This window comes from Manis javanica, chromosome 11, assembly GCF_040802235.1.
Source record: "Manis javanica isolate MJ-LG chromosome 11, MJ_LKY, whole genome shotgun sequence".
In the NCBI taxonomy this organism is placed as follows: domain Eukaryota; kingdom Metazoa; phylum Chordata; class Mammalia; order Pholidota; family Manidae; genus Manis; species Manis javanica.
Window position 1 is genome coordinate 110,389,763 of NC_133166.1, and position 23,284 is coordinate 110,413,046.

The 23,284-nt window shown below is 50.0% G+C and overlaps 1 protein-coding gene across 5 annotated transcripts in view; it reads left to right on the top strand.

The window, feature by feature from the left end:
• PPFIA1 (PTPRF interacting protein alpha 1) overlaps positions 1-23,284 on the top strand; it is a 111,767-nt gene that overhangs the window by 71,844 nt on the left and 16,639 nt on the right. For 3 of the 5 annotated variants that reach the window (XM_073217276.1, XM_073217278.1, XM_073217279.1), the window contains 9 exons: positions 1,290-1,352; positions 2,381-2,460; positions 4,979-5,114; positions 7,659-7,882; positions 9,960-10,191; positions 12,146-12,175; positions 14,765-14,916; positions 15,904-16,076; positions 16,414-16,507. In XM_073217276.1, the coding sequence (XP_073073377.1) occupies positions 1,290-1,352; positions 2,381-2,460; positions 4,979-5,114; positions 7,659-7,882; positions 9,960-10,191; positions 12,146-12,175; positions 14,765-14,916; positions 15,904-16,076; positions 16,414-16,507 (1,184 nt within the window). The remainder of the gene's footprint in view (positions 1-1,289; positions 1,353-2,380; positions 2,461-4,978; positions 5,115-7,658; positions 7,883-9,959; positions 10,192-12,145; positions 12,176-14,764; positions 14,917-15,903; positions 16,077-16,413; positions 16,508-23,284) is intronic. The other 2 variants (XM_073217277.1, XM_073217280.1) reach the window with 1 other exon arrangement.

Here is a 23,284-nt window from a genome sequence, read left to right on the forward strand (position 1 = left end):
CATCCAGGCTTTGCTCCCGAGGAATATGCAAACCGGTGGTTAACACCCATTACAGGAAGTAGAAATTATTCTTTAATGTGCAGAAGATGCGAAGTGTTGTCCGCTTACTGAGTTACCTCGTCAGTGTCCTGGCCTTGCCCAGCTTGTGTGTGTGGCATATTGTTTATTCTCACTCTCTAGGAGTTGGTGAACTGTCTCTGTAAAGGGCCAGATAGTAAATATTTTAGGCTTTTCCAAATTATGAGTAATTGAGCAAAATAACTTCATGCTAATCAGTAACTAGCATGAAAGCAGCCATAGATAATATGTAAATGAATGGGTGCAGTTATGTGCCAATAAAACTTTATTTATAGGAACAGGCATTGGGCAAGACTTGGTTGATAGGCCCTGGGTTGCCAACCCTGCACTAGGGTCTTCTCTAGGCCCGACCCTCACCCCTTTGTTGCTTTTGCATCACAAGTTAATTTTTGTCTCATTTATTAACATAGCAGTGTAGGAGTATGAATAATGTAAAGGATTAATCAACCAGAAGTAAACATTCTCATACCTCCAGCTCCTGCTTTCTCTCTTTTCTTTTGGTTTGGAAAAAGTCTAAACCTGGACTGTCAGAGTCCCATCATAGGAGCTCTCCTGCTGTAACTGGAGTGGGGAGGACCCTAGAGCCCAATCGCTAGGTTCAGATTCGGTGAAACTTGTCCCGACTGCACCACTATCCCCAGAGCTGAGGCCCAGAACCTCCCCTGAGACTGGCCCCTAGGATCCTGCTCATTCGAGAGAGACCAACGATCACTACTATAATGTTTCATCCAAATACGACACATTCATTTTATACAAAACCCATTCTGAGATGCATCACTAACGACCACATAGGCAAGTCGCCTCACTTCTTCTTCCTTGACCGGTGGGCAACCTTACGTTCGGAATATTTTTGTCTTAGAATTGAATTATATGTTTGAAACTTACGTCAGGTTTCCCAGGTGACTGGTGAATTACAAAATCCATAAGCTAGTATAAACCAGGTTAACAGATTAAATTTACACCAGGAGCTTGACGTGCTTACATTTAGAAAATGGGTCAGTGAAGGAGTGAGCCATGGGCAGATTCCTTGAAGGCTCTTGCGGTGGCCTCACTGTCAGCGTCTCACTCTGGGAATCTGGTGCTGCTCAGTGTGTCCATATGGCCCATTCCTCTCCTCCAGCACTTTATTCTAAACTGGAATATAGCCGTACTATGTGACGTGGAGTATTTTCAAGAATCAACACTAACGTACTTTGTGTATCTTTTTTCAGAATTCCCTATTACGAGAAGTTGAAAATGCAAAAAAGCAGTTAGAAGAAACACAACACGACAAGGTATTTAAATGTCCGAATTGTTTAGAAATCCATTAAGAATTGAAATGAGCCAAGTAGATTGTTATAATTACTACAGATGTTTGGCAGAGGTTGTTAAACTTTATGGCCAGTCTGCTGCTGTCAGATTCATGATACCTCTGGATCTGTACGGCCAGGGTGTTCGTGTGTGATGGATTTTGAATCTGGCAGTGTGTATGGTTTAGAATTCAGAATTCTCTTTGCATTCATTTGAAAGCTGAAACATTAAGCACAAACCTTCCATCTAGAACAGTGCCGTCCAACAGAAAGATCACATGAGCTGCATATGTAATCCAAAGCTTTCTAGTAACCACATTTAAAACAGTAAAAAGAAATAGGTGGAATTAATTGTATTTAACTCAATGTGGTCGAGGTGTTTTCATATAATTAATATAAAAGTCAATGAACTGCTCACATTTTTTTTTCATATTAAGTCAACTCTGCTGTGTTTTATGGTTACAGCGTCATCTTGATTTGGACTAGCCCCATGCCAGGTATTCAGTGGCCACACGTGACGAGTGGCTGCCGAGGGCCGCAGCCTGGACTGGAGGGTTATTGGGGGTCTCCAGGCTTTTGTCAGTTTCACATACTGTTTGGCCATGTGCGGCAGTGAGGCTGGGCGTCCGGGTGATGCGGCGCATATGCGCTGGTGAAGACAGTCCACACCCGCCCGAGAAGCACGCGCAGCGGGGTGGCTGCCATTCACCACCCGCCCCTGCCCCCAAAAGCTCTGCTTCCTACTGCAAAATAATGACTGTCCTCTAAAGACTCTTCTGTACTAAGATTTAAATTTTTATTCAATAGGGTTTTAAAGTTAATTTGCTGGTCTGAGTGTTTATGTTTGCTATCCTAGGACTCTTGGAGAAAATTTTCTCAGAATTAAAATATTTGGTATTTATAAACTGATAATTTAATATATTGTGGTTATGTTCAACATCTGAGCACATTTGATGCAGAGAACTTGAAATTGAAAGAGAGAGTTGCAGTGCGTGGTGTTCGCTGTTTTTCAGGATCAGCTTGTGCTGAACATGGAAGCGTTGAGGGCCGAGCTGGACCAGATGAGGCTGAGGGGCACATCTCTCCACCACGGGTATGACACGCACCAGTTCACAAATACTTCTGCACTTGTGTGTGTGCAAGGGAATGTCCTTGTCTTCTGGGCAGCGTGAGTGGATAAAGCTCAGGAGCATGAGCTTAGCAGTGGGCAGGAGGGGAGAGTGAAACATCGTTCCAGAGGTTACATTTTGGTACCTGGGAGACTGGTTGTCGTGTCATTGACCAACTCAGAACCACAGGAGGAGGTTTGGGATGGTAGGGAATAGTCAGTTCGTATTTGGGTGTACTGATTTGAGGGACCCACAGGGTATGGCACTGGTAGCGTGGGGGTAGGAGGACAGAGCTCAAGGCGCACCTGTGGGAGGGATGGGCATGTCCCTGGGGTGGTGAGAGCCCCCCAGGAGGGACGGGCTGTGCAGCTGGAACTCTGGGGGACCCCTTGACTCTGATGGGGTTGGCACCACACTTGCAGATTTTAATATCTAAGAGCCCTGCAGGGTAGTGATAAGGACCATTTAAGATCTGTTGAGATGTGACTGAGTTGGTTTCCATGAGTGAATTACCTGGCTTTGAATGAATCTAGTGAATTGCCTAGCACCCTGATTTTCTTCATCATTATAGAGGCAATTCTTTTCATTAAGGTACTTAAAATTTTCTTTTGCTTCTTTGTAGCAAATGGTCACCCAGTGAGAGTTAAGCTAGCAGAAGTTGTTGAAATGGTTAGCCAGTGACATTCACTGCTCTTCAGGAAACAGGCTCCTGCTTGAAATGTGATTAGGGAGAGAGCTTGGAGCCTGTGCAGATATTTCTGCATTTGCAAATTCAGGATATCACGAAGGTCTAGGGTGTGTTGGGATGCTCTCTACTGGGACTACTTCCAGAAAAGAAGAGGAGAAATCAGGGCAGACAGAGTTCTAGAGGGGCAGAGCCCCAGGAGGACAGTTTCCAGGACAGTGTGCGTGCGTATGGAGGGAAGTGTGCAGGAGGGCAGCCAGCAGTGGCTTGCTGTGGGGCAGGTCCTCGCAGGGAAGGGCCGGGGTGATTGTGTCACTGCTCAAGGAGCCGAGGACGAATGTCTGAGGAAGACGGCGCACGGGTGGGTGGCTGAAGGGGAGACAGGTGCCGTGCGCGCCCCTCCCAGGGAGTGTGAGTGATGGGCAGAGGGGAGTGAGCTCTCACCCTGGAAGGGGTGGCAGGCTGCAGGGGTCATTCTGATGGGGCATCTTGTGTGTGCTGGCCAGTGCTCACTGTGAGACTAAAAGGACAGGAGGGACAGAGGGAGGCGCTCTCTGCTCTGAAGCACAGAGGCAGCAGGAGAGGGACAGGTGGCCAGGGTCACAGGCGGCTGTCTTGTCATGCCATGATGGTGGGCCAGGGAGGCTGGGTGACGGGGAGGAGGCGGCTCTGGAGAGTTGGCGTGAGGTGGCTGAAACGCCGCGAGGGGCTTCAGACTGGGGAAGTCCTGTTTCGGTGGGTGTGCGATGGGGCCTTGGGGAGGAAGAGAGAGCACGTGGCTAGCGGGCAGGGCGTGACGTCACAGGGAGGCCAGCAGTCATCTTGTTTTTGTGACCTCCGGTGGGGAGAGAGGCCTAAGTTCTTAAGAGGAGTGGAAAAGAAAGGTGACGGTAGGCTTCTGAAGGCAGATGGGGCCGAGAGGAAAGAGCCTTGAGGAGGCGACAGGCCGCAGGGTGGCGGCAGGGTGGGACCAAACTAAGTGTCAAAAAGTGTCAAAATTAAGTGACATTTGTGACCTTCAGAGGATCCATGAACCATCTGAAATTATGTGCAGGAGAAGGTGCAGGCACTGTGGCCACAGGTAAGGGGGGGCATTGGGCTGGACAGCATGCCCCTTCACCTCTGCCAACCGCTCCTCTCGAGGGCCTTTTCCAAGGTGAACAGCTAATGGCCCACTTCAGCGACACCATCCTAGGTACTCCGGGCCCCATCCACCTTTTCTAGAGACTTCTTCAGGCAAGGGCGTTAGTTGTTTGTTAATCTATTTGCACATGGGTGGGTGCTTTCAATTTGGAAATGCCAGGCTCACTGCCAAATCCAGTTTGCATAAGCCATGAGCTGTGGTTCAGAGGGCATCTGCAGCTGCCCCTGTGTGGCACCTGTTAGCGTTTTGTCCAGGGCCACCCACTGCATGCCTGTGATCCGTCGGTCTCACACTGGATCTTGACAGAAATGGGACAGTAGCAGTTGAAGGCCAGAAGTGGAGATGAGCCTCCTGGTCGGTCGGGGGAGGGATAGAGCAGCACGGCGGGCGAGCAGCTCTGCCTCGGCCTGCAGGCCGCCGGGGTGGACCGCAGGCTCTGGGCCCCAGCCCCAGCCCCGGGGCTCCTCCTCACCCTCGTGTCTGTGGCCTCCGCATCAGCTTTCTCGGCCATTCAAGCCTTGCAGCTGCCGGGGCTGAAAGTCCAGCTGTTGGCAGGGGGGCAGCAGGTGCTACCAGGGGGCCCCTCCTTGAGGCTTCAGCGGAATTACTCCATGGCTCCACTAATAAGTTACTTCACTTTTCTTCTAATAACGACCTTTTTTTCATGTTTCAGCCGACCGCATCTGGGCAGTGTCCCAGATTTCAGGTTCCCCGTGGCGGATGATCCCGCAGACTCGTACGGCAGCAGCGCGGTGTTGCGGCGCCCGCAGAAGGGCCGTGCGGCGGCTCTGCGAGACGAGCCTTCCAAGGCAAGGCCTGTGCCCTCCGCGGGCTCGCGGTGCACCACCCGCCTCCTGAAGAGTCGCCCCTTTACCCGTGGCCTGGGGGCTGCTTTGGGATTGCAGTGGTGATAGGCCACTTTCTTTGATCCTCCCCATTCTCCTTCTGGTTAAAAGTTTACTTTTAGGACATGTTTTGTTTTTAGTTTTTTTTTTTTTTTTTTAAGAACAGAAATTCTGGTAAAATTTGACCTGCCCTTAAGGACAGCACAATGCTAATTGGTACAGTTTTGAAGTAGTAATTAAGAGTAAATGAATACACGTCTTCACCTTTTAGTGAAAAGAATTCACATTTGGAAGTTTAAATAGCTCCATGCTTTTGTCTGTTTCAACAGCTTGCTTGTTATGAACCTCTGCGTGTTTTGAGCTCCCTTACTCATTGAACAACTGCTGTGGGCTGGCATCGTCACAGATGTAAGGCCACAGCAGTGAGTGAGCACCGATAGGGGGCCTGCACCCCGTGTGCGCCATCCTGCCGGGGGAGAGAGCGGTAGTGAGGAGGAGGGCGTGGCATGTGGTGTCAGCTCTCACTGTGGCACGTCACTGCAGAGCCCGGCGACGTGGACAGTGCACGTGTAGTCGGTTCTGCAGACTTACAGCATCTTAGTGGGCGACTGACTCGAAGTCTCCTGAGGCTCGGTGCTGCGGGGCGGGAGGCTCGGTGCCTGCTGTGTGGGTCTCCCCAGGGGCTGCCGGGGTGACCGCCCAGCATGAGCTCACCCTGAGGGGGCCTCACACCTTTGTTCCCACCGCATCCATTCATTGGAATGAGTCGGCGGTTCCTGCCCACACCCACAGGTTGGGGGAGAATCACCCTCTACCTCTCGAAGGGGGCAGAATTAAAGGATTAGGGGACATACTCTGAAGCCACCACTGTGAGTCAGGTGGTGAGAGGCAGGTCGTAGAATGAGGAGGGGGTGATGATTCTGAGTAGTGACCAGCGAGGTGTCACCAGGAGAATGAGCTTTGCACAAAGGCCTGAAGTGGGAAAGAGAAGCAGCCGTTCGGGTTATGTTGGCAGGTCATGCTGACGAGTTGCCGATGAGCTGGATGCAGAGTGTGAGGGGAGGGGTGGGCCAGGGAGACTGTGGGCTCGGGCTGCAGCTGCTGGGGGCAGGCTCTGTCTCCCGAGGCGAGGAAGACCCAGTGGGGGGAGACCAGGAGTTGAGCTTGGTCAATTCGGGCCAATAGGCCTGTCCGATGTGTCCACGGGGACGTGCCAGGTCAGCAGGTTGGTATTCCAGCCTGGACCTGGAGGCGGTCTCCACTAGAGGTAAAGATTTGGGGATGATGAGCACACAGATGGCACCTAAAGGCATGAGACAGTAAAGTCACCAGTGGGGACCTGTTGATAGAAAGGGGGTCCAAGGTGGAGCTGTGGGGCACTCCAAAATCCAGCTGGAGAGATTGCGAAGGGGCCAGGAGGAGCCCAAGGAGGGAGCCTGGGGAGGGCGACCCGAGTGCCTCGTGAGCAGCGCGCTCCGGGAGGAGGGGAGCAGTGAGCCTGGTCCCTGGAGCGCCACAGGTGGCGGCCCAGTGCCCGCTCGTTGGCGTGAAGGCAGAGGGAAGGAGGTGAAGACAGAACGGGGGCAGCTCCCGGGAGAACGCCGGCTCTGTCCGGAGTGCGGCAGGAGGGCATGGGGAGGTGGGCTTTCTGCTGTATTTTAAGGCGAGAGAAGGGAGAGAGTGTTGTCAGGCTGATGGGAATGAACCAGCAGGAAACTGATTGTCCAGAGAGAGGGAAGAGTGACAGCAGGAGGTCCTGAGCGAGCCAAGGGTGGCGCAGGCCCCACGGCGGGGCATCCCCGGGAGGGCTGTGCTGGGACGGTGCAGCTGGGACACAGGGGGCGGGACCCTCAGCTGGGAGGGTGGAGAGGCGTGAGAAGACCGCAGCGGTGGGGGTCACCGCCACAGGGCGCTCCCTCTTCTGTGCGGCCTCTGGTCCCAGGCCACCTCCCATCGGACAGCGCACCTGGCTGAGCACAGAGGGGCCTTTCTGCGGGCAGGGTAGCTCTAGAAACCCCTGGGGCTCGGAAGGGCACATCCGCGGGGCTCGCTCTCCTTGCGGCTCTTTCCTGTGCTCCTTGGCACCAGCCTCAGGCGGGAAAGGGAGGATCGGGGGGCCCTAGGAACCCAAGTCACGTCACGGTGACACCGGTGCATGTCGTGGTCGCAAGGCGGCCCCAGCTGCTGTGGGTGTCATGAAGGTCCTCCCATGAGCCTGGCTGACCATGGCACGGGGGTGTTTTTGGTGTTCAGTTTTTGTCTCTGACTTGGTGTCACCATTGTGAGGAGAAATGCCTCCCAGCCATGTTTAGACATGGGGGCTGCACGCTGCAGGACAGGGTCTACTCTCCCTGGTCCTTGAATGAGACTGCCTGCCTGGGAGATGCCAGCAGCTTACAGTGCAACCCCACTTTCCAGTTTCCTTTGGGCTTCCCTTTAAAATTTTTAAGTTTCTGATAGGTTTTTGTAAGTTGCTCCAAATCTGGTTGTTTTCCATCTTGTTCACAGGTACAGACTCTGAACGAGCAGGACTGGGAGCGTGCCCAGCAGGCGAGTGTCCTGGCACATGTGGCTCAGGCATTCGAGAGTGACGTCGACGTGTCTGACAGTGAAGAGGACAGGGAGGCCCTCTTCAGCCCAGCTGGCCTGCTGTCACCCAGTGGGCAGGCCGACGCCCAGACGCTGGCCATGATGCTTCAGGAGCAGCTGGACGCCATCAACAAGGAGATCAGGTACACGGGTGGCACACAGCACCATCGGAGCCAAGTGTGCAAGGACTTGTATTCCACTGTCACTTCAATCTGTCTTAAGAATTTTGAATTCCAAGCTGCTCTTGATTGTAAGACTGCTCTGCTCAGTCATAGTGCTGGTGCATTTGCATATGAGCTCGTGGACAGTTGAAGGGTGCTCAGTCGCTTCCCCCACAGCTGACAGCATAGCTGAAGAGGCTACTGGGGCTCTCACTGTCCCCCTGGAATACCCCCTGGGTGCCCCCGGGAAGCCAGGCCTGGTTCCAGGGATGGCAAGGCTCCAGGGTGCTGAGGACGCGCCGGCAGGCCTCTGTAATCGAAATCAGATGTGTGGGGCTGTGCGCCCCGTGGAGTGAGGATGAAGCAGCAGGATCGCTTTTGTGGGCAGTGCGGGGGACAGGGTGGCTGCCGGGGAGAGATGTTAGAGTGCAGTCCCTGGGCAAGTGAGGGTGATGCACGTGGGGGAGGCAGAGGGAGAGCTTACGCTCCCTGCAGTGCGAGCATCCCCCAGCTGTGAGGTCCGAGTGGGTGAGGTGCCAGGGTGCATCCTCGGGCCGGCTGTGCGCCCCTCAGGCCTCACAGCCGCCTGAGCAGAGGAGCGCGGGGTTCAGGTCGGCAGCTGCCCACGCGTGCCTGCGTCTCGCTCTAGTGAGTAACGCGTGAACATTGGTTCATTGTAGGGCAGTGGGAGGTCACAGGGTGTGTGTTTCAGTCTTTGTAGGCTCATCGGTATTTTAAAGACATTTTCTTCAGAAACCTTAGCAGTTTTATTGGTAAATTTACAAAACCATGGCCAGCCATTGGGTAGAATCCAAAGAATACCTGTGTGTGATTAAGAGGCCTTGGATCTGGGGGTGTAGTGTGGCCAGGGAGCCCTGAGATCAGCCCCGTCTGTCAGACCCGACACAGCCACACCCCCATCCCGCCCTGAATCCACGTGAAGCAGCCTCAGCCTGTGGCCCTGCCATGGGCCCTGGGGCGTAGCTGCCCACGTCGTGCTCCCGAGAAGTCACACAGTCACGGGCGCCCGTCCTGGCCTCCAGGTGCGCGAGATAAAGAGCAGGAGGAGGTGGACAGGCGGACCTCAAAAAGAACTGCGGGCTTCGTAGCAAAAAGTAGCTCGTGCTGCCTACGTGTCGGCTTTGTGGGCTGGCTCTTCAGGCACCCTGTTCCCACCCAGGCAGCGTTGAGATTGTCCTTCCCATCATTATGGGAAACAGGAAAAGATATGCTTGAGCTTTTACTTGTTAAAATGTAGTGCAACTAAAGTTATTTTCTTTATGCAAAAAGCTGACCTGAAATAAATGGCAAAATCTATCCACTGACTTGTTACCAATAACTAAAAATACTTCTAGGATATGTAAGGAGAACTTGAATTGGAAAGGTTACTACAAGGATCCTGTATTTTAATATTAAAACAGTTACCTAGTCAAGCATGAAGACTGTTTAATCATCCTCTGTACATTAGGGGAGGAGAACATTAACCCCAAATGCCAAATTAATGTAGCACTGCTGACATAAATCCAGAAATTCAGATGAGGCTGGTAGAGATTTCCATCAAGTGATACTTTTGTTCAAACTCAATCTTGAAAAAAATTAACTCGGCGTTTCGTGTAGTCTAGAACTTAAGTGTTTGGAAACTCCTAATTGCTTTGTGGATTGATCCTTTGATTATACCAGAGATCCTGATTTCCGGTTGAAAAACTTGATACATAAATGTGTGCAGCTTTGCTCTGAGAATAGGGAAGGTAAGAGCTGTGAATTCAGGTATCTCATTGAAGAGAGTTGCCAACCAGCCTCCATCAGAATGTTAGTGTAAGTAAGTAAAATCAAACATGAATGATCAGAAGCAAATTTTAGGATTCAGTGATTTACATTGTGTTGTTCTAAAATCAAATATATTTAAAAAGATAAAAAAATAGAATATTGCTACTGAAGTGTTCCTGGAGCAACTGTTGTTGAAGTTTATCATAATACAGAATGCAAGCTCAGATTGTTATCCAGACACATTAACCTGTTTGCTAATGAAGGAAGGATGACCTGTTTTGTCTCATCTTAGGCTGATACAAGAAGAAAAGGAAAACACAGAGCAGCGGGCAGAGGAGATCGAGAGCAAGGTCGGCAGCGGGAGTGTAGACAGCCTTGGTCGTTTTAGATCAATGAGCTCTATCCCCCCGTACCCTGCCTCCTCGCTGGCTGGCGCCTCCCCGCCGAGCAGCGGGCGGTCCACCCCCCGCAGGACGCTGCACAGCCCGGCCAGGGAGGTGGATAGACTGGGCGTCATGACCCTGGTAAGTAGCGGTGGCGCCTTCTCCCTGCCGCGCCTCTCCCCCAGCGCACCTGATGCAAGTCATGGACACGCATTTGCTTTTTCCTTCCACCAGAAGAAAGTCAGGTGTGTGTGCTGTGCTCAGAGGCTCAAGAGTTTTTAAGGCAGCTGGCATTTAGCCGTTCAGCAATGATAGCACAGCGACCATCGATGTTTGGGTGGCCAGGTCAGCTGTCAGCATGAACTCGTCACGCCTTTATCCGTGCAGCCTTGGGTGTGGGCCTGGGCCGGAACAACAGCTGCGAGGGGGAGTGCTTTTGTTTTTTAGGAATAGACAGCTTGACAGAGGGAAGCATAGGCGGCCGTCGTAGCGTATGAAGAATGCACAAGGAGCCGAGCCGGCTCCCGTATATCGGGAGCGCCCGACTGGAGCATTCAGGGTGCGCAGCGAGAGCCGCAGAGATGGACCCGAGTCGGTCCTGTTGGTCATGCTCTCGGCAGCGCGCTCCACGCCAGCGCTGCGCGGGGCCGGGCCGCGCCCCCTGGTGACCGCGCGTAGCTTTGAAGGCTTCTCCTGACTTCCCCGCGCGGTTCAGGTTTGTGCGCGCCCTGCCCGGTTATCGCCGGGACTCATAGTCGCAGCGCTCTGCTTTTTAGCTGCATTTCTAAGTTTTTTCTGTCACTGTCATTTTTATTGTTAGCCAGCATGTAATTAATTCAACTGTGAATCATTTTAGTGGCATATGGAGTGGTAACTAATCCATTTTGTCATATTTTGACATACTATTTTTTAATAATTTACCTAATTACCTAAGTAGCTAATATTTTTAACTCCTTGACAATTTTATTTGTGGTTTCATGCTTCTTCCCTTCCAGAAAATTTTTAAAAATAGTTCTGTATGGTTTTTCCCTTGTTTTTGTGGTTCTGGGTGCCCCTAACAATAGCTGCCTCCTTGATGGGTTTTGATCTCCTGTGTCATCGTTTGTTCGGCTTACTGTTGTGCCCCTCCCAGCCCCCCGCATGCCCACGGCGTGCTCCGCCAGGGCTCATTACAGGGGCCGACGCTTGCTCCTCATTTCTTGTTAGTGTGTCCCCCCAGTAGCGGTGAATTAACTAGTGTTCATTGTGTAATAGATGTGGGTCGGGCGTGATATAGATCAGTGTTTTTACTTTTATGCAAACTATGTAGAATATGTCTAATTCATAAATGAAATGTTTCTTATATAGAGAAATAATGCACCAAGTATAGAAGTAATCAAAGGTTGACACAATGTATTTTCTGGTTTTGATGCTTGTGTTCAAGACTGTAAATCTCATCAACTTATTGAATATGCACAATTAATGCCTTTAATTGACTCTTTAAATTAAAATCTTATATGAATCGTAGAATATAAAGATTCTACTTCTATGCCAGCTTTTATTCTTACATATTTTCACAGGATACCCTGCTTTAATCAATATATTTATTTTTGAAAAGTTTTTAATCAAATTCTGGCTAAGGATTTTATGTTAATGTCCAATAGGTAATTAACTAGAGGTAGCTTTGTTCAGTACTATAATAGGTATTACAGTAACTTTCTCATCAAATAGATTGGTTTTTTTTTTTAATATAACATGTTTTTCATTAAGGAAAATGAGTCACAGAGAAATTTGACTTAAAATAGACAACTGTTAGGGCCCTTTGTTATATAGAATGCTGTATTTTAATAAACTGTGTATGTTGTAATAGAATTTTATCTTCCTGAGCAATACTGTGTACTGTTTCTCTAGTAAGTCTTGAATAACTCACTGTATTTAAATTTGTGGTGGAAACAATTGTTCTATTTCTAGTTACATTTTCTCTAAATCTTATCTCAGTTACGTCTGTCCTGTCATTCTCTTTTTAATGTGTTTGCCCGTATTGATCCTTGAGTTTTTAACTTCAAAGTGTATAGTAAGTCTGGTTTCTGTTCATTTCTTTGCATGCTTCTATCAGCCTAGTGACTTAAGGAAACATCGCAGAAAGGTAAAACATCTAGTGACTTAACAGACTTCTGTTTCTCTTTGACTGTTAAGGAGTACCTGTCATTTCCCATCAGTGACCACTGTGCAGCTGTGGAACAATGAGTAACTGACGTTTTATCCAAAGGGCCGCATGACGAGTGCTCTGTGGGGACAGGCTGGGCTGTTTTTGTGGACTTTGGCCCTGACAGAAGAGTGTGCCGGCCTCCTGCTCGCTGGCCTTCTTCTCATTGCCTGCTTATTTGTAATAGATGTAATATTTATTAAATGAGAAATCATGAAGCAGAGCCACGAATTACTGGGAAAAACCCATTTCAGTAGCCAGAGGCAGCAGCGTCTCCTAGGCTCTTACCCTGTGCCAGTCCCCGGCTGAGTGCTTTGTGAGTCTTGACCTCATAGAATTCTCACTCCTCATAAACTTCCTGTGAGGTACAGGTCACTGCTGTCAGCCCGCTTTACAGATGTGGGAACTGAGGCTCAGGGCGGCCGGGCACTGGCGCCCAAGGCTGTGCAGGCGGTATGCAGTGTGGGTGTGCGGTCTCAAAACCCGCACCTTAGGCCCTTCGCCACCTGGCCTGCCTTTCCTCCGGAGGCTCACTTCTCCTTTACAGCGTCCCTGGTAGGGGCGGGTCAGGGCCCTGCCCTGCACGGATGACCGTGGTGGTGCCTCCCAGGTCTCGGAGGAAACACGCGTTAAGGAACACATCTGCTGACCGAGGTGTCTTCCTCATAACTCTTGATCTCTGTTCTCTAGTCTGTGCCGCTGTTAAAACCTGCCTGACTGTGCACCTAAAGGAGCCCTTCGGATAGGTCAGGCAGCTGTCCTCTACCAGGGCAGCGCAGTGCAAGGGGCGCTGGCAGCCATGTGAGCCCCTCCACCTTGTAGGGCGGTGTCTTGGTTTAACTAAATTCTCTGGTTCAAGCCCCATGTTAAGGGAAGACAGCAGTAGAACTGCGCTTCTTGGGGTGGGCCTGTCTGCATGGGCCACATGGGGCCAAGGCACTTAACACCAGCAAAGAGGCTCAGCACACCCTCGGTCCTGCTGACTCATATTTGTGTTTTTCATGGTAGTAAGACTTTCTCAGTGAAAGAAGAAGCATGTCGATTTACACCCAAGCAGGACAGCCTGATCCTCCTGTTGCTATGGTTACTTGAGCTCACTGACTGGCTACTTTGAGGGCCTACCATGGGGTTGCTGGGAATGTGAAATCAGGCGTGTGCAGGAGTGCCAGGCACGGTGCAGACATGGCCTGCGTGTGCCGCTCATTGCCCTCCAGGAGACATTAGGAAGGGTTTGCTGTGCTTGTGTGGCTTGTACGTGGAAGCTGGGGCGGGCCTTCCCTCATGGATCCACTGGCCTCTGTCCACAAGGCCACCGCAGTCACGCGTGTCACCCCTCATCTGTTCTCTTTTATCCTCTTCCATTTTTTACAAATCATGGTTGTAACCTGAATTTGAAATCTGTCCCTGTTAACTTTAAGGTTGATCATTTCTTGTTTTTGTTGTCTGATGATTGTAATAAGAAATTGGGAGAGGATGCAGAATTTATCCAGTTATTGCTTAAGATTATGTCTTAAATGAGTTCAGCTGCACCCGATCAGCTTGGCTGTCACCAAGCCCCTGCAGGCTGCAGTGGATTGGTGTTCATTACACAATCCCATTAAAAAAGTACAGGTTAGCTGCTCAAGTCTCATCATTTACACAAGTTTTTTTTGCCTTCCACATTTTATGAAATCCAGCCCAGTCTTAAACAACCACACACCCCAGATGTGTAAGGTAGACCTGGCTAGACCCGAAGGGGTCAAACCGCTCCTCGGTGCTGTCCCCACCGCTCTCCTTTCCCAACTCACATTCCCTCACAAAAAGAAAAACTGGGCACCTGAAGGACATCACCTTTTAGTAAAAACCTAGGATTCCTTCGTCTAAGCCATACTGAACAGATTGTTTTTAAGCTGCATCTAAGTAGTTCATAACATCCAATCTAAACATTATGGAGAAATTTAAGCCAGACACATGTGCATTGGGGGTGGAGGGCTTAGATAACCTTTTCACTTTTTGACTTGTTGTGGATTCCAGTAATGTGCTTCATTACTAAAAAATGATGCTGGATCCTGAGACAAGCTGTTTCTTCCCTCACCTCCGCTCCCCCCACCCCCCAAACAAGAAGGTCTGGACGGCTTCTCCCAGCAGTCTCTCCCTTGCCAGAGTTTTTGAATAGCACCAAGAGGTGAATCCTTTTCTCTTCGGCCTTTCATGGGGACTGTGGTTGGGAGTGACGTGCTTCAAGTGTGGTCCAGATCCCTTTGCCCCTCCGGGACTGTCCTCACAGTGGCACAGGATTCTGGGGAGGGCAGACCCTCAGGTCGTGTGTGGAGGCCCGGAGTCGGGCTGCTCTGTGACCCTGCCTCTCATAAACCTGCCAGTCCTTCAGCATGGCACTAGGCTGAAACAAGGCTTTTCGTACTTGGTAGAAAGCAGAGCTAATAGGTTTTCAAGTAAGTTTACAGTTGTAATTTTAAACTTAGGTGGTTTTTCTTTTCTTTTTGGTCACAGTTAATTATTAACTAATTTTATCCTTACTGAATCCTACAGTTGCCAGCTTCTCGAGAAGAGGTACGAGATGACAAGACAACGATAAAATGTGAAACCTCACCCCCACCATCCCCAAGATCCCTCCGGTTGGACAGTCCGTACAAAGGAGCACAGCACACGGTCAGCCACGAGGATGTCAGGGACGCGAGAAAGTAAGGACCGTGCCCTGCTTAGAAACTGCCCCCCACTTAGAAACTTCCCGTCTTCAGTTCTAAGGAGTCGTTTAATCTTCTGGAGAAAAATGAACAATGATGTTAAAGAAATACCAGTTAAATCAGTTGCATTTACTTAACGGTAATCCTGGGATGCTGGCCACTGCTCGGGGCACACACAGGGAACCCAGAGAAGATGCGTGTCTGTTTGGGCAAAAGTCAGTTTGGGAAGAAAGGAGTTAAATGATATCAGCAGTTTTAGTTAAACTTCATTGCTTCAGATTCTACAAATTGACTGTTTATAGAACTTCCATTCTAGATGGAGCATTTATTTGCCCAGCACGGCATATTTCTGATGCTGCCCCTCCGAGGACAGCCGGTGTGTCTTGGGTACTCGCTCATGCCTTTGTGACCTGTTGACTGTTGTGTGTCATCCTCACCCGTGCACCCAGTGCTTCCTCTCGAGAGACCACTGGAAATTGTTCGTTCCTAATCTGCTCCGCAGACGGCCCCCTGCTGAGTTCTTGTTCTAGACCAGGCAGTACCTGGTGGAGGGCGGGAAGGCCAATCCTTAGAGCGACCTTGCAGCCGGTTACAACCACTGTCCTTTCTGGCTGAGGAAAGTCACTCTCAGGGAGGTGGCTGGGGCTCTGAGGGGACGGGATCCTCCTCCCGGACTGAGGGTGACCCTCAGGGGTCAGCAGGGCTCTGTGCATTAGACGGCTGGGAGTCGGAGCCCTCCAAGGAAACAGAGCTCCCTTCCCAGAGAACCTCAGCTTCCCAGACACAGGTCTGTGTTGTGGGGCCACGGGAGCCTACCTGTCTGTGCATAATGCCCTTTGGGAAGAAGATATGCACAAAAGAGGCTTGAAATTTTTGTGAAGTTGGGAGGATGAGCATTAAAAATGTGGGGTGTTCTGGTTCGTGTGAAGGGAGTATTTTGTTATGATGAGGTCACTTGTTAAAGATCCTTTTCTGTCCCTGAAGCTCTACGGGCTCCCAGGATGGCCCTGTGAGCAATCCCAGCAGCAGTAACAGTAGCCAGGATTCGCTCCACAAAGCCCCCAAGAAGAAGGGCATCAAGTCCTCCATCGGCCGCTTGTTTGGCAAGAAAGAAAAGGGCCGACCTGGACACACCGGCAAGGACTCTTTCGGGCAAGGTCAGTGGTTTCCATCAAACTCTTTGCCCCCGGGGGTGAGCAGGGGCAGGCCACCATGTGTGGGCCTCCGTGGACCCCGCCTCCCTGCAGGCGGGCTGCTGTCCAGGAGGCAGAGTGGGGAGGCCCGCGCTGCCCTCGGGCTGGGGGCCAGGGAGCCAAGGCCGGCGCCTGTCTGCCTCTGTGCCCTGAGCACTCCGTGCGCTGGGCGTCCAGTCAGAAACACAGCCGTCAGAGCGTTTTTCGCTCCGCCTGCCAATAGTCTTCCGCCGGCCCAGCAGGCCCCTGGCCCGGCCGCGTCGGCCTCTCTGCGCCAAGTGGCCACTCTCCTTCCTTGCAGCTGGTGTCTCGGAGACAGAGAGCTCGTCTCAGGGTGCCTTGGGGCTCAGCAAACTGGGAGGACAGGCTGAAAAAGACCGTAAACTGCAAAAAAAGTAAGATTTTGTTATTTGTCTATCTCGCTGAACAGTTTAGCAGTTGTTCCTAGTTTTTGACTAACGTTTATTAGATGTAATATTTATTTATTGATGTATTACATAGCTACATATATATATTATCTTCTGAAAGATTAACCTAAAGCCTTTTTTAAACTGGGCCATCTAGAGGGCTTAGAGCATTTAGGAAATTTAGAAAGGGCTCACACACACGGACTCCCAGTCCATTCCTGGGAAGTGACCTTGTGGGAACATATGTTGCAGAGTGGGGCCTGGCGTCAGAGCCTCTGAATCTGCATCCTGACCCCTGCACAGGTGAGCTTCGGGGCTGGGAGGTTACTGAGCACTCCTGTGCTCCGCGTCTCATGTCGATAAAGTGGCGGTGATGGCAGTGCAGCCCTCACGGGTTTGGGGACTATTAGATATGTGCATGTCTACATAAATAGACACAAAGTGCTTTAAATGGGCCAGCACATTGTAAAATATATGTAACTCTATGTAGAAGTACGGCCAGTATGGGGACTTGATACCCAGCATTCAGAATTTGCCATTTATACTAGTGACCTGTTGAATAGCCACTGACTATGGTGTCCTTTTTAACTCCTCTGATAGGTTTTATATTTTTATTTTAAAGAGACTCAGTTGAGTAGTCTGTTCATTGAATTCTAATTCTGAATTGTCTTGATTTTGAAAATAAGTAGTGACATTGGGAATCAGTTTCTAGAAAGGAGCTCCAGCTTGGTGACGCCCAAGGTGAGGCGCCTAAAACCAGGGGGAGGCAAACACTGCCACTGCCGTGCTTCTCTGGGTTTGTTCTCACCCAAGCAGGTTGTGTGGCGTGTGGGTCAACCACACCCATACCCAGAGTTACGCAGACGGTCGAGACAGCACCCTGATGAGCTGACAACTGAAGACCGAAGCCGAGCCCTCCCTTGCGCGGAAGAGGCCATCGGCCCTCAGAGGCACGGCGGGCGGGGCGAGGGGCAGAGGACCGGCCCCGAGGAGGTTGTGTTGCTGGGCCCTTGCCCCTCGGGCCCTCGCGGGCCCTGTGACACGTCTGGTCGGGGAAGAGTCACCTGGCCGCTCTCTCAGGCACCCCGAGAAGCCAGCGCTGGGCCGGCACTGGGGTGAAAGCTGCTGGCCCCCCAGGACGGCACTTGAGTCCTGGGGACGCTCCCTGCTAGAGGTCAATTCGCCATTAGCTCGGGCTGCCAGTTCATCTTTCTTCCGTGAAATCTGCCTCCTTTTAGCGCTCTTCTCAGGAACCATAGTGATCATCTTGACTGGCTTCCTGTTGATCATATTACCCGTGAAACGCTATTAATCGCTGCTCACAATACCATAGCAATACTCAGTCTGATGGCTCTCTAAATGGGAATCTGTAAAAACCACTTGGCAGCAAAATCTGGTTTGAATGTTGGGATCTTTGTATAAAATGTTTCCAGTGACTTGGGCGATCGCCCTTTGGCTTATGTGAGGCATGTGAGGCGTAATAGCAGAGCTTGGCCTTTGCCTCTGGGAGCCGCACCAGGGAAATGCCAAGCCTTAGGTTTGCTACTGTTTTGTTTCGCGACCTCCTACTCTCTGAGGTTCGGGGCTGTGCCCTCTGGGCCTCCCACCCTGCTGCCCACAAGTGTATGTTGCACATGAGATCGAAAGTAGTATAATTCGGCCAAAATGTTCCCCTCTGTTTTCTGCATTTATTTTGTGATTCTCCAGGTGTATGCTTTAGCACCTAGCTGCATGAGAACAGCCCTCCTTGGGTTATCTGCCCCACCCGGATGTGATCAAATTTCTCACTGGGGGCGTGTGTACATGTTGCTGGTAGGTGGGTTTCTGTGGAGCGATGATGCTCAGACTGATGGCATCAGCTGGGGACTTACAACTCTGTGTGACCGTCATAGCTTGTATCTCAGTGTTTAAGAGTGGGTCATTCTCTGTACGCTGTGGTCATGCATGGCAAGTTGTAGAATGTGCTAGTAAGTTAAGAGGGACAAAATCAAAGTATGAAGGCTATTTGTCTGACTACAGTGGGTAATTTTAGTTCTGTCAGTTAACCAGAGATAAAATTGACTTTCGGAAAAATGCTTTATTTATAAATGTGAAAAAATTTGAGTTATCCAGAAAAAAAATTGTTCGAATGCAGTTTAACATTTATAGCATTATAGTTGTAAGGATCAAGACATATTTCTCAAAGTATTTTCTTCTTATTAACCCCTGATTTACCTCTCATGTGTGTTTTTAACTGCTTAATTTGCCCAGCCAAATTCATTCACTTTAAGAGAATATCCAAGGACCTGGTGAATCTGATGGAGAGCTGACCTTCAAGTTTTCTGACAGCTACATAAAGCACATTGTGGGCACATTGTGCCTGACATGCTTTGAGAATCCCGGGAGGACACAGCTGTTGGGAATTAGACGTCTGGCGTTGAGCGCACAACAGGGCTTCCACGGTATTCGTGGAATTCCCTGATACTGTTTGGATGCGGTCTCTCTAAGAAGCTTGTGTTTTGAACGCTCTTTCCCTTTTCTCCTCGGTTGACGCTGTAGTGTCACCGGCGAGCTGACTCTGTGGTTGCAGCCGAGCGTGCTGAGTGGCGGACAGCCTGCAGCACTGGCTGCCCCAGCCCCCTGCCCCAAACCGAGCTTGCCCGGAGTCTCGGTGGTGCTGACGGGACGCGGCACCTCCACTTTCCACTGTCCCGCACCTCTGCAGCGCACCGTGCGTGTGGGTGAGGAGCGTGCTGCCTGCTCAGAGAGCCGTGTCCATGCAGCGCGGCCCAGGGAGCTTCATCCAGACGTGGTAGATACAGTGTTAAAAGTGTCAGTCTAAAGGAAATAAGACAATGTCTGCTATTTGGATGGTACCATTTATGCAATATTTGAGCTGCAAAAGGTCATATGCAGTTTTTTACAAAAGACAACTTTACCAGTGTGCTTATGTCCTAATCATAAAATGTGTGTCATTATTCAGAGATTACATGACTTTCTCTCATACCCAAGCCTGTTCCCCATAGAATTTAGCATATTTCTAAATGTCCTTCTCCTGCAACTCTTAATTTTAAGGCTAGGAAGCATGCCATGTCAGTTTACTATTAGATCACTCTCAGGTACCCTACTCCACTCCGCAAGCGAGGGGGCCTCTCAGGCTTGTCTCCTGAGTCCAGCCGACCTTGAACAACACAGGGGTTAGGATTGTTGACCCCCACACAAAGATCTGCGTATAACTTGTCACTCCCTAGAAACTTAACTACTAATAGCCTACTGTTGACCAGAAGCCTTACCAAGAATATAAACAATTAACACATATTTTGTATGTTATATGTATCATATACAGTATTCTTAAGATAAAGTAAGCTGGAGAAAAGAAAATGTTATTAAGAAAATCATAAAGCAGAGAAAATAAATTTATAGGACTATACAGTATTTATTGATGACATGTTTACTTTGTTTAGTCTGTTTACAAGATGAACTGTCAGTGTCTTCATCAGTATTGTCTTACATGACACAAAACACTATAGGTATTATATAAATACCACTAATGCTAGACATCAAAGATGAAAAGATAATGTGAAAAAGAAATTCGTATTTATTTGCAGGGATAGCAGTTCACACACTGATAACAAAGAAGCAGTGACATAATCACTTTATGATGGCTTCAGGGAACCTAGCCTGAAAACTCATGAATAATTGTTAGAAGATTTTCACAGCTACAATATTACAGTCATACAAAATATGGCATTGAAAACATTGTTACTTTTTATAAAAAACCACTTTGCAAGTGATGATAGGCAGTTTCTCCAACTCCAAAAGAGAGTCCAACTGTACTGTAATGTTAATTCTTTGAAAGCAAAGTTATAAAACAGTAAGGAAACTAACATGCTATTACTTTTGTATTAAATATGCACTTTGTGCCTGTGTAAGGATGGCCCTCCACCTCCATACAAGCCTTATGCCCGATGTTCTGCACGGTGAATGCTCAGGTGAGCGTCGCACAGTTCTTGCCATGGTTCCTAGATTTTCACATGAAGACGGGCACAGGCGCAGACGCGGCAGGCCCCCTTACCAGCTGCAGCGTGAGGATCGCTGACTGCTCACAGAGTGGAGATGGGCTGCCCTAGCGGTCTCCCTCCTTGCGGTCTCCACACTGAGCAGGCGGGGAGCGGCCTGTGCTGCCCCTGGGAGGGCGGGGGCGGGGGGCACACGCACACTTGGCCTCACTTCACAGACACGCGCGCGTCGTCGTTCCGGCTCCTCGCTTTTTCTTCCCCTGAAAGCATTTCTGCGTGGCACTAGTCTGTCTCCCATCTTTGGTCCAGTTTCAGCGCCCGTGTCGTGGGAGGGTCCCTGTTATAAAAGAAGCCAGAAGCGGTCTTGAGCCATCAGGACGCCCCCGCCACGTCGCCAGCGGCGTCTCCTGTGTCTCCTTCCTCATCGCCTGGCCCTGTTCAGAGGCACTCGCCTCGGCCAGGTCCTCTTCTGTTCATCCCTGTGGTGTGGTGTCTGTTAGCTCTTCATTCTCCAGGAAACATGTTTTGAAACCCTTCACCCCCACCATTTTTGCCATATCCACGGTCTCCTTTATGATTCCTTGATCGGCTCTGTCGTAAATCCTCATGTGCAACATCTGTTCAGTTTTCTCCAGCCAGAATTTACTCCTGGGGACTTGTGGTCTTTCACAGCTTTTCTGTGACAGTGACAGCCTCTTCAGTGGTGGGCTCCTCCCAGGCTTTCACGATGTCCTCTTTATCAGGGTGCTCGTGCATGCCGTAGTCCTCTCCATAGAGTACTGTGTAATGACACGAGCCCCGGATCTAGAGACTAACTTAGAGACATCATGTTTGGGGGCAAGCAGGCCACTTTGACACCTTTGGTGTTAAACTTAATGAGTTCTGGGTAGCCAGGGGCATTGTCCAGTATCAAAGGAACCTTAAAAGGCAGTCCCTTACTGGCACAGTACTTCCTGATGGCAGGAAAAAACATCGATGGGCCCGATGCAGGAAAAGTGATTGCTGTTATCCAGACCTTCTCCGTACAAGCCGAAAGACTGGCAGCTGGTGTTTAGCTGGTGTTTCTCTCTCCCTCCGAGGCTGGGCTAGCAGCTTGTAGATAGAGGCATCCTGATCATAAACCACACTGCATTTGCCCAGCACGGTAATTAGCCTCCCCTGCCTGCCTTAACCCAGCCCTCACTTCCCCTCCTTACACTGGTAACAGCCCTTTGTGGCATTTTGTTCCAGAGTAGGGCACTTTTGTCTGCATTAAAAACCTGTTTAGAAGGTGCCTTCTTCCTCAGTAATTTTCTTAATGGCATTTGGGAACTTCTCTGCTGCCTCTTGGTTGGCAGAAGCTGCTTCTCCTGTTATCTTGATACTTTTTTGCCAAGCCTCTTCCTAAGTCATCCTTTGCTGGCCCCGAGTTCTCCTGCCATAGACCCTGCACCTACCTTCTGCTTTCAGGTATCATATCACGACGTCACTTTTTCTCAAATCCTGTTAGAGTCTACAGGTGTGCCTCCATAATAGCAGTCCTGCACCCACATAAAAACTGCATTTTCTATACCAGATAAAAGGGTACCTCTCAAAAAGTGCAAGGTTCTACACTGCCAGCGTAGCTGCAGCAACAGCTTCACAAGTTTCTTTTCTCTTTTTTTCTTTTTAAACAATGGTGCTTATGCTGGATTCATTTATCTTGAAATAGCGGACAACCACCACCTCCTGCCTCCATCTGCAGTACACACCAAGCCTCTTCATGGGATCGGGAGCCAGCGCCCAAAGAGGAGAGGGGTGCTTGTGTTCCCGCCTGTGGTGGCATCCTAGGGTCCAGTTCTGTGTTTCGTCTTCCAGGTCATGGACTGGGCTGATGGGAAGGGGTGCGGGGGGGGGGGGCAGCAGGACCTAGGGGACTGGGGTCTCCTGTGCCTTCTTGCCGACCCCCCACATCTTGTCTTCTCTCCCACATCATTTGGTCTCCACCACCTTGTCCCAGGTTCGTCAGGAGGTACATCTGTGCTGGAATCCCCAGAGGTACATCTGTGCTGGAAAGGGCCTTTAAAAAGCGAACCACCAGGTAGAAGGTTCAGGTAGAGTCAGAACCACATGCACCAAACCCAGGTAACGGAATTACCAGGCTGTTTCAGCGCGGTGGTCCTTGATTATAGGGAAAGTCTGCTTCATCAAGAACAGTGAGGTCTCTGGCAGAGTGCTGAGGATTCATACCTGCCTCGTTCACTTCAGAGCGTGGATAGTCTGGAAGCCCTGCCTCCCTCAACCACACCAGGCTGGTCAGGACTGAGCGCCGACGGGTCCACCTGCCGATTAGCAGTTCCTAGTGCTCTGTGGTCGACGTAACTCGTGCGTTTGCCTGAGATGCAGCCCAGTCTTGGAGGAGAATTAGTCCTTGGGAAACAGAGCAGCGTTTCCTCCGCCCACTGGCCCGACAGTCCTTGCCACCCAGCGAGACCCCTTGCCACCTTATGCCAGCCAGCGCTGGGGTCCTGTGCCAGGGTGATCATAGTGCTGGTTGACTTAGTTTCTTATTTATGAATAGTTTTGCTTATTTTAATTAGAAGAGTTTGCCCCTTTTTTTTTTTTTTTTTTTTTTTTTTTTTTTTTTTTTTTGAGAGGGCATCTCATATTTATTGATCAAATGGTTGTTAACAACAATAAAATTCAGTATAGGGGGGTCAATGCTCAATGTACAATCATTAATCCATCTCAAGCCTAATTCTCGTCAGTCTCCAATCTTCTGAAGCATAACGAACAAGTTCTTACATGG